Below are 14807 nucleotides of genomic sequence, written 5' to 3'. Positions count from 1 at the left end.
TACTGATCAGCCACAGTACTTACTGATCAGCCACAGTACTTACTGATCAGCCACAGTACTTACTGATCAGCCACAGTACTTACTGATCAGCCACAGTACTTACTGATCACCCACAGTACTTACTGATGTTATACTTAGGAGACATTAAATATTGAACTGTGGATTCTGTTGAGTTTGAAAGGATATAACAGTTGTCTTTTTCATTTACATTTCAAGTGCCGGGCAATGTAATAGAGTATGGAAACATGCATTTAACAAGAGGACAGAAACAAGAGGCCCATAGGGCCTGTATCGCTCACCTGGATATCTATGCAATCATGTCAAAATAAGATCCAAATAAGATCCAAGGGATACGGCCAGACCCCAAGGCCAATCCTTGAAGCATATCTATTTTAGAGTTTTCGTACCCAGCAATTTTATGTAAGGTTTTAGGGTGGGGATCTCAACTGTCTCCAACCTGTGACTCAGAAACTAGGTCCCTCTATTTAGGGTTGTGGCCAGACCTCAGGATCAATTCTAATATCATGACTGCATTCGTCTCTTTATGCCCAACAATTGCATATATAGTTTTGGGGTGGGGATCTTAACTGTTTCGAAGTAATGACCCAGGGGTTAAGTCTGCAAAAGTGGGGCAGACTCCAGGGTCAATTATAATATCATGACTGCATTTTTCACTTTTTGCCCAGCAATTGTATATATAGTTTTGTAGTGGGGATCTGAACTGTTTTAAAGTTACCACCCAGGGACTATGTCTCCAAGGGTTGGGCCAGACCCCAGGGCCATCCTAGAAGCATATGTGCATTCTTCTCTTTATACTCAGCAATTGTATATATGGTTATTGGGTGGGGCTCTCAACCATTTCCAAGTAATAAACTATTTTTGGCCCCGACCAAATATGATTGATATCCAGTGCAAAGTTCTACAAAAGAAGTTGTTTATAGCAATATAGTCAAATTGCCACCTTTTGGCCCCGCCCCTCAGCCCCCTAGGGGGTCAGCCCCACCATTTGTACAATTTTGAATCCCCACCACATAGGGATGCTTCCAGTCAAATTTAGTTAAATTCCAATCAGTGGTTAAGAAGGAGAAGTCGTTTGAAGAAATTGTTGACGTACGGACGACAGACGCCACAATATGGCATAAGCTCACCTCGGTCTTTCGATTAAGACTCGGTGAGCTAATAATCAGCTGTGAAAAAATCAAACTGTGTTCGGTATTAGAACTTTAAAATTTAATATCTCAGCCTTGAGAACAAAGCCTTTTACCGTCTTCTTTAACCCTTACCAGTCTTTATACTTTCCTAGTCCGCAATCGTGTTTATTACTGTCAAACAATGGACTAATGTTACATTACAGAAAGGATGTTTTGTGCTAATTCTACTGACAGCTAGTGTAAGGTATAAACATGCATACACTGGAACTGTCAACATCTGAAACCTCCAATGAAGGAGGTCTCCCTCATTCCACAATTCCAATGAGAGAGGGAGTGTGTGAAATGCGACTGAAACTGCTTTGCTCAATTCATCTGTCCCTTTTTATGTATCAAAATAACTCCAAAAAGCATCCATTTGAACGAGACACATTAATGCTGATGAGACTTTTAACTAGAATGATTCCTTGTGTCGTCATATAGTTTCATTATTCATAAATATTAGAAATGATATTCTTTATTCTATAGATAATTGACATTGTTTCAAACGACATGTATTGCATTTAATTAGTAACTATTGTATTTATTCTAATACATAGGACTGTTTATCTTTATATGTGTAATCTTCACTGCTGTCTTAGCATGTGCAATAAACACTGAATATTAATTCCCTCATTTTTAGCTAGCTCTCGCTGTTATTGATGACCTCATTTTTTGGCCAGCCCTCGCTGTTATTGATGACCTCATTTTAAGCCATCCCTCACTGTTATTGATGACCTCATTTTTAGCCAGCCCTCGCTGTTATTGATGACATCATTTTTAGCAAGCCCTCGCTGTTACTGATGACCTCATTTTTAGCCATCCCTCACTGTTATTGATGACCTCATTTTTAGCCAGCCCTCACTGTTATTGATGACCTCAATTTTAGCAAGCCCTCGCTGTTATTGATGACGTCATTTTTAGCTAGCCCTCGCTGTTAATGATGACGTCATTTTTAGCCAGCCCTCACTGTTATTGATGACGTCATTTTTAGCAAGCCCTCGCTGTTATTGATGATGTCAATTTTAGCCAGCCCTCACTGTTATTGATGACGTCATTTTTAGCCAGCCGTCACTGTTATTGATGATGTCAATTTTAGCCAGCCCTAGCTGTTATTGATGAGGTCATTTTTAGCCAGCCCTAGCTGTTATTGATGAGGTCCTTTTTAGCCAGCCCTCACTGTTATTGACGACGTCATTTTTAGCCAGCCGTCACTGTTATTGATGATGTCAATTTTAGCCACCCCTCCCTGTTATTGATGACGTCATTTTTAGCTAGCCCTCGCTGTTAATGATGACGTCATTTTTAGCCAGCCCTCACTGTTATGGATGATGTCATTTTTAGCCAGCCCTCGCTGTTATTGATGATGTCATTTTTAGCCAGCCCTCGCTGTTATTGATGACGTCATTTGATTGTACATTATGTATTACGTCATTCAACAAACCTTGTTATTACTGTTACAAAGTTAGGCACTGCATTTTTAACCTTGTACCTGCCTTTTAGATTTGTTCTGATGACGACACACCTCATGTGTCAAAACTATTCAACGTAAACTTTTTCATTTTCTTAAGGTAAATTTTGTGTTTGACTAAATTTTATTTAGAATTTTAAATTCTAGTGTGCAAGTAGGAAAAATATAATATTTTGTTTAGCAAATGTCCCTATTATACTAGTTTTAATATTTAAGTCATTTTAAAATACACTTGTTAATATTTGAAGCTTGCTTTGATATGATAATGTAAACTGTCAGATGTAAACATTTCCAGTGTATTGGTTAAAGCAAAGATAACAACAAATGACAGACAAAATATCCAGATTTTATAAATGTAAGAAAATAAAATTCCAATAAAAAATTCAAATAAGGTCTCTTTCTCTGGGTTGGTCAAAGACAAACAAGCATCACTTATTAGTTAAGGCCTCATCGGACAGCCATCTTTAAATTGGTCAAAAGAAAGACCCAACACTTTTCCAGGTCAATACAAGTTTGGCTATATATACAACTTGAGAAGCACTTGAAAAATGACTACCAAATCATGAGACAAAGGCACTCACTGTGGATTTCAAATTTTCAGGCCTGAAAAACAGCAATGCTTCAACAGAACTATGATAGGATAATTTTAACAAGTTTGTTAAAAATTGCAGAAAAACCTGCCAAAGCTGCAAGTGGATCACCAAATGTCATGAAGATCCACAGTGGCCTCTTTGAGCCAACTTATTTCATGCAATAGTTTGTACACCAATAGAGAAAGATTTAATGGGTTCTATTTTTCTGAAAAATGCATAGTCAGGGGGAATAACTATGACTTACTACGTATGCACCAGGTGGCGCTACGCCACCTGGGCATCAGTTCATTTCTTGATGCTGCACCCGTCAGGAGGGTCTCACAATCTGTCGATGGAAGACCCAGTTTTAGCTTAATTGGATGCTATGATCCAGGCCAGTCTGGATGACATCACATCAAGGGTAAATATATATCGTTTTTTACAACAATTCTGAAATCAGTTCTGTCACCTTATGTTGGCACAGATGTTAGCGCACTGGGGGATGTTAATGCGGGAAGAAACCAGAGTACCCCAAGAAAACCCATGTGGTCGTGCAGGTGATCCAATACTTTTTCAAGCCCAATTGGGTAGTAGATCCTGCCTTGGTGAAAAGCAAGTTTGCTTTCCACTGCATCGCCAAACCACCCAGATTAATTAGTGGTGTGGACCTTTGTTTCAAATTGTTTATCATATTGCAACAAATAGTAGAATAGTAACACATGTAGTGAAAATGCAGAAAAAGGGGGTCAATATAGCACATGACTTGTGTAATCTGACACCCTGTGAAAAAGGTCAATATAGCATATGAATTGTGTAATCTGACACTCTGTGAGAAAAGGGGGTCAATATAGCACATGACTTGTGTAGTCTGACACCCTGTGAGAAAAGGGGGTCAATAGAGCACATGACTTGTGTAATATGACACCCTGTGAGAAAAGGGGGGCAATATAGCACATGACTTGTGTAATGTCAATATAGCACATGACTTGAGTAATCTGACACCCTGTGAGAAAAGGGGGCCAATATAGCACATGACTTATGTAATCTGACCCCCTGTGAGAAAAGGGGGTCAATAGAGCACATGACTTGTGTAATATGACACCCTGTGAGAAAAGGGGGCCAATATAGCACATGACTTATGTAATCTGACACACTGTGAGAAAAGGGGGTCAATATGGCACATGACTTGTGTAATCTGATACACATGACTTGTGTAATCTGACATCCTGTCAGAAAGGGGGTCAATATAGCACATGGCTTATGTAATCTGACACCCTGTGAGAAGAGGGGGTCAATATCGCACATGACTTGTGTAATCTGATACCCTGTGAAAAAGGTCAATAAAGCAAATGAATTGTGTAATCTGACACTCGGGGAGAAAAGGGGGTCAATATAGGACATGACTTGTGTAATCTGACTCCCTGTGAGAAAAGGGGGTCAATAAGGCACATGACTTGTGTAATCTGACCCCCTGTGAAAAAGGTCAATATAGCATATGAATTGCGTAATCTGACACTCTGTGAGAAAAGGGGGACAATATATCACATGACTTGTGTAATCTGACCCCCTGTAAGAAAAGCGGATCAATATAGCACATGACTTGTGTAATCTGACACCCTGTAAGAAAAGCGGATCAATATAGCACATGACTTGTGTAATCTGACATCCTGTGAGAAAAGGGGGTCAATATAGCACATGACTTGTGTAATCTGACACCCTGTGAGAAAAGGGGGTCAATATAGCACATGACTTGTGTAATCTGACACCCTGTGAGAAAAGGGGGTCAATATAGCACATGACTTGTGTAATCTGACACCCTGTGAGAAAAGGGGGTCAATATAGCACATGACTTGTGTAATCTGACACCCTGTGAGAAAAGGGGGTCAATATAGCACATGACTTGTGTAATCTGACACCCTGTGAGAAAAGGGGGTCAATATAGCACATGACTTGTGTAATCTGACACCCTGTGAGAAAAGGGGGTCAATATAGCACATGACTTGTGTAATCTGACACCCTGTGAGAAAAGGGGGTCAATATAGCACATGACTTGTGTAATCTGACACCCTGTGAGAAAAGGGGGTCAATATAGCACATGACTTGTGTAATCTGACACCCTGTGAGAAAAGGGGGTCAATATAGCACATGACTTGTGTAATCTGACACCCTGTGAGAAAAGGGGGTCAATATAGCACATGACTTGTGTAATCTGACACCCTGTGAGAAAAGGGGGTCAATATAGCACATGACTTGTGTAATCTGACACCCTGTGAGAAAAGGGGGTCAATATAGCACATGACTTGTGTAATCTGACACCCTGTGAGAAAAGGGGGTCAATATAGCACATGACTTGTGTAATCTGACACCCTGTGAGAAAAGGGGGTCAATATAGCACATGACTTGTGTAATCTGACACCCTGTGAGAAAAGGGGGTCAATATAGCACATGACTTGTGTAATCTGACACCCTGTGAGAAAAGGGGGTCAATATAGCACATGACTTGTGTAATCTGACACCCTGTGAGAAAAGGGGGTCAATATAGCACATGACTTGTGTAATCTGACACCCTGTGAGAAAAGGGGGTCAATATAGCACATGACTTGTGTAATCTGACACCCTGTGAGAAAAGGGGGTCAATATAGCACATGACTTGTGTAATCTGACACCCTGTGAGAAAAGGGGGTCAATATAGCACATGACTTGTGTAATCTGACACCCTGTGAGAAAAGGGGGTCAATATAGCACATGACTTGTGTAATCTGACACCCTGTGAGAAAAGGGGGTCAATATAGCACATGACTTGTGTAATCTGACACCCTGTGAGAAAAGGGGGTCAATATAGCACATGACTTGTGTAATCTGACACCCTGTGAGAAAAGGGGGTCAATATAGCACATGACTTGTGTAATCTGACACCCTGTGAGAAAAGGGGGTCAATATAGCACATGACTTGTGTAATCTGACACCCTGTGAGAAAAGGGGGTCAATATAGCACATGACTTGTGTAATCTGACACCCTGTGAGAAAAGGGGGTCAATATAGCACATGACTTGTGTAATCTGACACCCTGTGAGAAAAGGGGGTCAATATAGCACATGACTTGTGTAATCTGACACCCTGTGAGAAAAGGGGGTCAATATAGCACATGACCTTTGTAATCTGACACCCTGTGAGAAAAGGGGGTCAATATAGCACATGACATGTGTAATCTGACACACTGAGAAACAAGGTGTTGGACAAGCTTTTAGAATACATATTATCTCACCTGATGATTTTCATCAGAAATGGGATCACAGTAGTCGGATATGAAAGCAGTGTCTGAGTCACTGTCTTCAAATTCTGATTATTAATAACCTGAATAACACTGAAATATTCTGTACTAGAGTATAAGTAGGAATAGGCTTGTATGAATAAATTAATGAGTAATCCTTTGTCAAGTCTAAGCACTTAGAAAATTAGTTTTTGTAAGACTAATTATACACCTGAACTTCATTTACAATACCAATTTCATGCATGTCTAGTCTGGGGGATTCTCACCGGAGATCTATTAACTGAAGGGTGGTCTCCCAAGTCAGGTTCTTCTGTACTGACAGAAGGGGAGGTCTCACAAGTCAGGTTCTACTGTACTGACAGAAGGGGAGGTCTCACAAGTCAGATTCTACTGTAGAAACAGAAGTGGTCTCACAAGACAGATTCTACTGTTCTGACAGAAGGGGAGGTCTCACAAGTCAGGTTCTACTGTACTGACAGAAGGGGAGGTCTCACAAGTCAGATTCTACTGTAGAAACAGAAGTGGTCTCACAAGACAGTTATTTTTGTAGTGACAGAAATGGATGTTTCACAAGACAGGTTCTACTATGGTGACAGAAAGGGAGGTCTCACAAGACAGGTTCTACTGTAGAAACAGAAGTGGTCTCACAAGACAGGTATTTTTGTAGTGACAGAAATGGATGTTTCACAAGACAGGTTCTACTATGGTGACAGAAGGGAAGGTCTCACAAGACATGATTTTTTGTAGTGACAGAAACGAATGTTTCACAAGACAGGTCCTACTATAGTGACAGAAGGGGAGGTCCCACAAGACAGGTTCTACTGTTTTGACAGAACGGAATGTCTCCCAAGACAGGTTCTACTGTAGTAACAGAAGGGGAAGTCTGATAATACAGGTTCTACTGTACTGACAGAAGGGGAGGTCTCACAAGTCAGATTCTATTGTAGAGACAAGTGGTCTCACAAGACAGGTTATATTGTAGTGACAGAAGGGGATATCTCACAAGACAGGTTATATTGTGGTGTCAGAAGGGGATATCTCACAAGACAGGTTATATTGTGGTGTCAGAAGGGGAGGTTTCACAAGACAGGTTCTACCATAATGACAGAAGGGGAGGTCTCACAAGACAGGTTATATTGTGGTGTCAGAAGGGGAGTTTTCACAAGACAGGTTCTACCATAATGACAGAAGGGGTGGTCTCATAAGACAGGTGCTACTGTAGTAACAGAAGGGGTGGTCTGATAAAACAGGTTCTACTTTACTGACAGAATATGAGGTCTCACAAGACAGGTTCTACTCTAGTGACAGAAGGGAAGGTCTCACAAGACAGGTTCTACAGTACTGACAGGAGTAGTAGTCTTGCATGGCAGCTTCTATTGATAACAGGTTCAACACTTCCTTTAGATTTTTTGATAGATCATGCGAGGTAGCATGAAATGTTAATATATTTATGGCACAAATTTAAATTGATATAGTTAATAATTGATAATCGGTAGATGTTGAATTTTTGATAAAACATTTTGAATATTGGACCAATTTCATGCACTGTTCAAAACTTATTTAAGGAGATGGCTTTATATAAGATTTTATATCTTGTCGCCAGATCCTTTCAATTGATGTGATTGTATTGAATTGTAAATGAATTTCAGTAATAAATATTGTTTAAACCAAAACTAATTTATAGTTAATATATATTCATTAGCACAATAGTTTACTCCTGTATTTCAAGCTCTCAACATGTAAACGCATTCATGTTTAATGTTTCACTGAAATCAGTGTGAGCTCATCAAGTTCTACCTCACAAAGTCGGCATTTGACAACTTTGCATTCTGGCTTACTTTTCAAATCAGTTCAGGCTTTTTATGATATGTGGTCAGCATCCCTTTGTCAATCTGTACTAAAGACAGAGAATTAGATCATCTAAGACCGTACTAGAGAGTACCAACACTGAATGGTCAGTCTGAACATTGTTTTCATTACCAAAAGTTCCGATTTGGGTCTCATCAATTGATATTAAATTAGTAAGTCTAAGGCCAGGTATGGGGCTCCACAAGGAATAAATGAATGTTCGACTAGGTATTCGGTTACTCAGATAACCGGATCACAGTCGGGATCCCTATTATGAACATGTTTTACTATAGTCTATAGTAGAAACCTATCTACACTAAACAAAACCACAACCAACACTTCTGTTGAAAATAGACAGCTGTTCAGATAATTAGGCACATTATTACTTTTGTGTAACTCGTTGAAGCTCCATTCATGAAAAACGATCTTTCCTTTGTTCACTTTACCTAAAAGTAATTTGTTAAAAAGATTACTGAGAGCATTCCTACTCTTACCCTGTCTTTGCTGTCCAGTGAGTTAGGCTTTTATTAGCCATGTGTTAGTCTGAAAACTAAAACATCCCACAGACTAACTCCCTTTGCACTGTGTGTAACTTCATCACAGAAATGAACAAGCCAATCAAGTGAGCAAAGGACAGTCCTTGTACTGACCTGACTCCAACAACAGACACATTGAAACAGTAGATTTGGGTCTCAATAGGTTTTTGGCAATTGCCACTGGAAAAATACTTTTTATAAATCTCAGTGTGTTTAGTATAGCATGCAAATTCTTGGAATTTATATCCCCCACTTGCAGGACATATTGCAGGTAAATATTATTGAGGTTAGGTTTAAACACTTGAGTATCGTGCTGTTGAGACATAATGTATAGCTTGAAACTCAAAGAAAAAAAAAGCCTTATAAAGAAACTGCACATAATGACGTTTTTCGTTAATCAAGGGGCCATAACATTGCCAAATGGAGTCCGCTAAAGAGGTCATCAAATTTGGTCTAGCCCTTAAGACAGTTAACCCTGTAACCAAGTTTGAAGAAAATCGGTTAACATTTGTTGTAGTTATTGCACGGAAATGGCAGATATTTATGTTTTTCATTAATCAAGGGGCCATATAACTCCGCTGTATAAAGTCCATTGAAAGTGGTCGTCAAACTTGGCTGAGCCCTTAAGGCATTTAACCCTGTTACCAAATTTGAAGAAAATTTGGTTAACATTTGTTGCAGTTATTGCATGGAAACGAAGTGTTGATTATTAGGATGCTTCAGTAAAATTTTCAGATATTCTAAATAGGCTTTAATTCATGGAATTTTAACTACAGGTACTTTATACAAATTCTTGATAATTCATCATAACTTTTGAAAATAACTACACATATGCTGATTCTGTATAACATTGACATCTTGATTGATATCCATCTATAACGCACAGCTTCCGTGCTCTGTTGTCATACATAATGCATTATATAATACATTGGATTCCAATGAAACACACGTTGTAACACACAAGAACTCTGTGTCTATCCTGCTGACATTCAGTACATTGCATGGCTGTGTATATACGATGTATATGTAGACACACAAGCTAAAAGTGTAAACGATTCATCTTGGAATTAGATGTCTGCAGGTAACACTGCTATAACATGTAACATTTAATTTGGTTCTAACCTAGATGGCTGTTATAAGCATCACCTATATATATATATAGCAGCCAAAATACAAAACACGTCTTACATAATGTATCCTATTTGTCAGTGAATATCTACTACAATGATGCAGAAATGCATGCAATTGCCAAAGATTCCAAAGGATACATGAATTGGCTGTATTAAAATCCTGCACGGTAATTAATGGCGTATATAAGACATACTGTATGTGCCTCCTTTGTGAAAGGTATTTGTGACACAAGCCACTGCCAAAGATTCCACTCATGTGTCGACAGCATCAAAGCCTCGTCACACTGATATCACAGATTTATGTAATGTAGTAGCCAAAATAACACACATATCTTACCAAAGCTTAAAAGGATCACCAGTATATGTTACACATATAAGTAAGTGTAATTGTCAAATTATCAATCTGATATAATTTTATGAGACGAAAGTACAAGAAACATCTTTACATGTTATATCTGTATAAACTGTAAAGGTAAGTATCTCACACTTATTGCCATAGATCCTAAATGATTATATTATTACTTCGTGATATTAAAACCTTGAAATTGTCCCATGTCACACTAGGGGGCAAACATATTAGTCAAATCTTACCTAATAGTATTTGTCCTGGGGTTATCTAAGGAGATAATGGTGGCACCCGAATTGGCGTTGATTCTACATGATTGCGGTTGAAATGCTGGTGCTGCTAATGTTTAACAATTACCTACAGATGGAATACCATTCCACTTGGCACACACAGCGATGACCTCATAATGACACCTCCAATTCTACACTACTGAAGAGTCATCACAGTGCACCAACGGCTGCTGGCTAGCCGCTTCATTGCAGACATCCCTTACACATACCTCCTGCTGAGAATCTGCTACAGGATAATTCTCAACAACAACAATGTCTCCTGTTCAATAGTAGTGTCTCCTATACAAAGCTTGGATTAATGATGACGGTGTAGATTTTCTGAGGCTACATGTACGCGAGTGTTGGCAGAGTGGAATACTTCCCAGTGCTGTACAGACACTTGTTGTGGTGTTTTGTTGTTGTTTTCTATAATCCATACCCATGCAGTATGTGTACATACGACGTAACCTGCTATGTTGCGACCCAATATATCGATGTTCTGCCGTATTCATCCTAGTAAAATATTCACCTTTACCATAGCCCTGTAGTAGTGAACGCATCATGTCTCCAAATTCCGGCTTCAATCAGGTATACATATATTTGATATCGTTAACCTTTTTTATTAATTGAAACAAAAATTATATTTCAACAAGAATTTTTAACTATTAATGAGCTAGTAAAATATTCACCAATATCAATGTCTTTCAGTTGGACACAATTGTGTATCAACTGTCCAAGTCCTGTCTTTAAAAATACGTTTAAGTAATTAATTTTGTGCCAGACACATATTTTGTTCATCCAAACAAAAATTTCATTTAAACGAGAAGTCACATTTGAATAAGTCAGTACCGGTATATATCCACTAATTATATACTATCATTGTCTTTCAGGCAGACATTTTTACACATCAATTGTTCAAACTCTGCCTTCAATCATGTCTATATGTATATATTGTTTTATATCAGACACCGCTAATATTGTAAATCTTCTTTTTTATCTAAACCAGCACTCTATTTCAACAAGAAATGCCATTTTAATACCACGTTCCAGGGGTACAGAGAGTGTGTGTAACCCCTTGAGTGTTGACAATGGATCCGGAGATATCTGTACACAAGGTTTTTACAGACGGACAGGGATGCACAAAAAATGAACTGAAAAGTGATAACTATATATACACCCTAACCAAAGGCCACAATGACATATTGTACCGTATCGTATGGTGATACTTTCTTGTATATTGTTTTTTATTAATTAACTACTTGCATATTGACAATAATATGAGAAAACTGCTCAATCAATATCATATCAAACTGGGCCAATATGGGATAAACTGGGCAAATATGGATAACACACAAATCAAACGCATGCCATATTATTCGGAACATTTCTATACCTATCGACGATAACTACCTTCACCTTCAGTAACGCTTCACTGACAACGGCAGAAGACAACAAACCATGAAGCGAGCATCCGACAGCTCCGCCCAAAATGGCGAAGACATGCTAGCGGTTTTAATGCATGACATTACTAGATACGAAGTGTTAAGCGAGCTAACTAGAACACTGACAGGTCAGTAAGGGCCCCGTCTTGTGGCAATATATCCCCCATAATCATCAAGAAGCAATCTGCCCATATAGCTGAGCTTGACATTTGACATTTGGACTTTAAAAAGAAAAAAATATACATTTTACATGTACTATGATGTGAGTCTTGTTTCCTTCCACCTCCATATTTGCTGGGCTAACAGAAATGTAAATACCAGTGCAATACTCATTTGTTAGCTTTGATTTGTTTTATTTCACCTTATATACCTCCTCCATCAAGAGCCAGGGTCAAAGTCAGAGATCCACTTTGTCTTTGACCTTTGGACCCAAATGACCTTGACCATTAANAAGTTTGCTACATAATAACATAAAATGACCTTGACCTTAAGTCAGTTGACTCCTTTTTAAATTCGGACCAACTTTGCTTCATAATGTCATAACAAAATGTTCATCAGTGAAAAGATACAAAATTTGACCTTGACCTTTGACCCAGTGACCTTGCCCTTTGGTCAATTGACTCCTTGTTTAATTCTGACCAACATTGCTGCATACTGGCATAACAAAATTTAACCTTGACCTTTGCTTCAGTGACCTTGACCATTGGTCAATTTACTCCTTGTTTTATTCTGAGCAACATTGCTTCAAAGTGTCATACCAAAATGTTCACCAGTGAAAGATACAAAATTTAACGTTGACCTTTGACCAAATGACCTTGACATTTGGTCAGGTTGACTCCTTGTTTAATTTTGATCAACTTTGCTTCATCATGACATAACAAAATGTTCATCAGTGAAAAGATGCAAAATTTGACCTTGACCTTTGAACCTAATGACCTTGACCTTGACTTTTTACCTCAACGTGTATTGTTGTAAACTGAACATCTTGACCAAGTTTCATGTACATTGATCAATAAATACCAAAGTTATCAGCCAGGAACAAAATGTGTGGATGGACAGACGGACAGACAGACAGAGTGATTACTATAGGGCAACCATATCTCCGAGACGGGGCCCTAATTAAGCCAGACATTACTTAATGATATATTAGTAGTACATACTCAATGGCGAATTCTGAACTACAAGGTTATCTGCCCTTTTCTCTGTTAAGTGGTGTACATATCTCAGGAGGTACCATAAATATCAATGTAATGCCGCCCAGAAAAAAGTGAAGTACAGTCAGTCCATGTCTAGTTCACAGGAAGAAATCAACTGAACAATATCTTGAAATTATTGTTAATAAATTTGTCGAATTTAATCAGTTTATTTTTGTTCATTTAGGATTATTGCCAATAATAAACAAGTATTTAATTAATACAAGTGTCATTAATCAGCTAATTCCACATTGTCAAGTTATAAGGCCTTGTTCTGTCACATATTATGACAGACCTTGGGCTAATAATTATAAATGGGCCAATATAGAATTAGCTGATTAATAACCCTATGTAATTGCTTTGTGTGCCTGCAACAAGATACATTTAGGTTACTGAAATAATCAATTTATATTTTTATTTCACTCCAAGAATTTACTTATTGTTTTGGAATCCTTCAGCTAAGATGTGGTGCATGGTGCAGTCGTACCAGAAAGAACTAAAAATCAAAGAAAAATATGACTGAACAGGTTTTTACTCTCATGTCTATGATAAAACTCCATAAAATCCTGTACTCAATCATTAAGCAGATATTTGTATATGTACATATCGTATTGTAAACATCATACTGTGATATGCATATCATTGCAGCTCTTCTAAATGAATTGGATATGACTTATGAACAATAATTTACATCTGGCACAATAAACTAACCTCTGGGCTCTGGGGTCGGTGACATGTCTGTATCACACTGGCTTAAAAAGGACAAGTGTAGCATCTTAGCTGGCCGGTCTGAAGAGATGCTGATTATCATCAAAGATGGCTCCAAACATTCAGTGGGTGTGGCAGATATCTGTGGTTTGGACAGGACTGTCAGTGATGATCGTATCCCAGTACTCCTCTCCACAAATGAACAGAATGATGATATCTATAATAATGAAATAATAGCACTTAATTGAAGTCTATCAATTGAAGCAATATAATTTCTGTTTTACGACAAATAATGAATGAAATTTATTCAATGGAAATAAAATATCTGCAGTAGTTGCATATTTTATCATTTACTATTTTATAACATTTCCTGTACTCTGCACACAGTACCATAAAAACTTTATAACTAGATGTTATCCCTCACATGGCCACCGTGCAGCCTTTCTTTACTCCCCCGATGTTGGTGATTCTGGAAGTTTTCTCCCCAATCATGGCATTGTGTTTGTGTTGTTGGGAAAGTCAAATCTGCCAATGGTCTGGGTTTTTTTGTGATGTTATGACATTATGAAGCCATGTTCCAACCAGCAAAGCCACACCTCATGTCAGCTGAGTCACATACATGTATTATCTCCCTTGCTCTGAATTTGGTAATTGTAAATTGCTTGGCCACCTGTGCTTTTGTCCACACACCATTTAAGGTTACCTGGTATGACCGAGTTTGGAGGACACTAGCGCTGGGTTGTCCTTATTTTTCTTGCTGTATTCCGCTCCCTTTATTTTTTTCGTGCTGTATTCTGCTCCCTTTCTTTTTTTCTTGCTGTATTCCGCTCCCTT

At 38.4% G+C, this 14807-nt stretch overlaps 1 protein-coding gene across 2 annotated transcripts in view; it reads right to left on the bottom strand.

Moving 5' to 3' along the window:
- Positions 1 to 14567, bottom strand: part of LOC110440421 — a 186536-nt gene extending 171969 nt beyond the window's left edge. For both annotated transcript variants that reach the window (XM_021483490.1, XM_021483491.1), the window contains exons 1-2: positions 14364 to 14567; positions 13977 to 14190 (exon numbers count right to left, since the gene is read on the bottom strand). In XM_021483490.1, the coding sequence (XP_021339165.1) occupies positions 13977 to 14190; positions 14364 to 14366 (217 nt within the window). In that variant the 5' untranslated portion in view covers positions 14367 to 14567. The remainder of the gene's footprint in view (positions 1 to 13976; positions 14191 to 14363) is intronic.
- Between the last annotated feature and the right edge of the window lie 240 nt (positions 14568 to 14807).

The sequence above is a fragment of the Mizuhopecten yessoensis genome, unplaced genomic scaffold (assembly GCF_002113885.1).
Source record: "Mizuhopecten yessoensis strain PY_sf001 unplaced genomic scaffold, ASM211388v2 scaffold11181, whole genome shotgun sequence".
Taxonomy (NCBI): Eukaryota; Metazoa; Mollusca; class Bivalvia; order Pectinida; family Pectinidae; genus Mizuhopecten; species Mizuhopecten yessoensis.
This window is presented reverse-complemented; position numbering and strand designations above follow the sequence as displayed.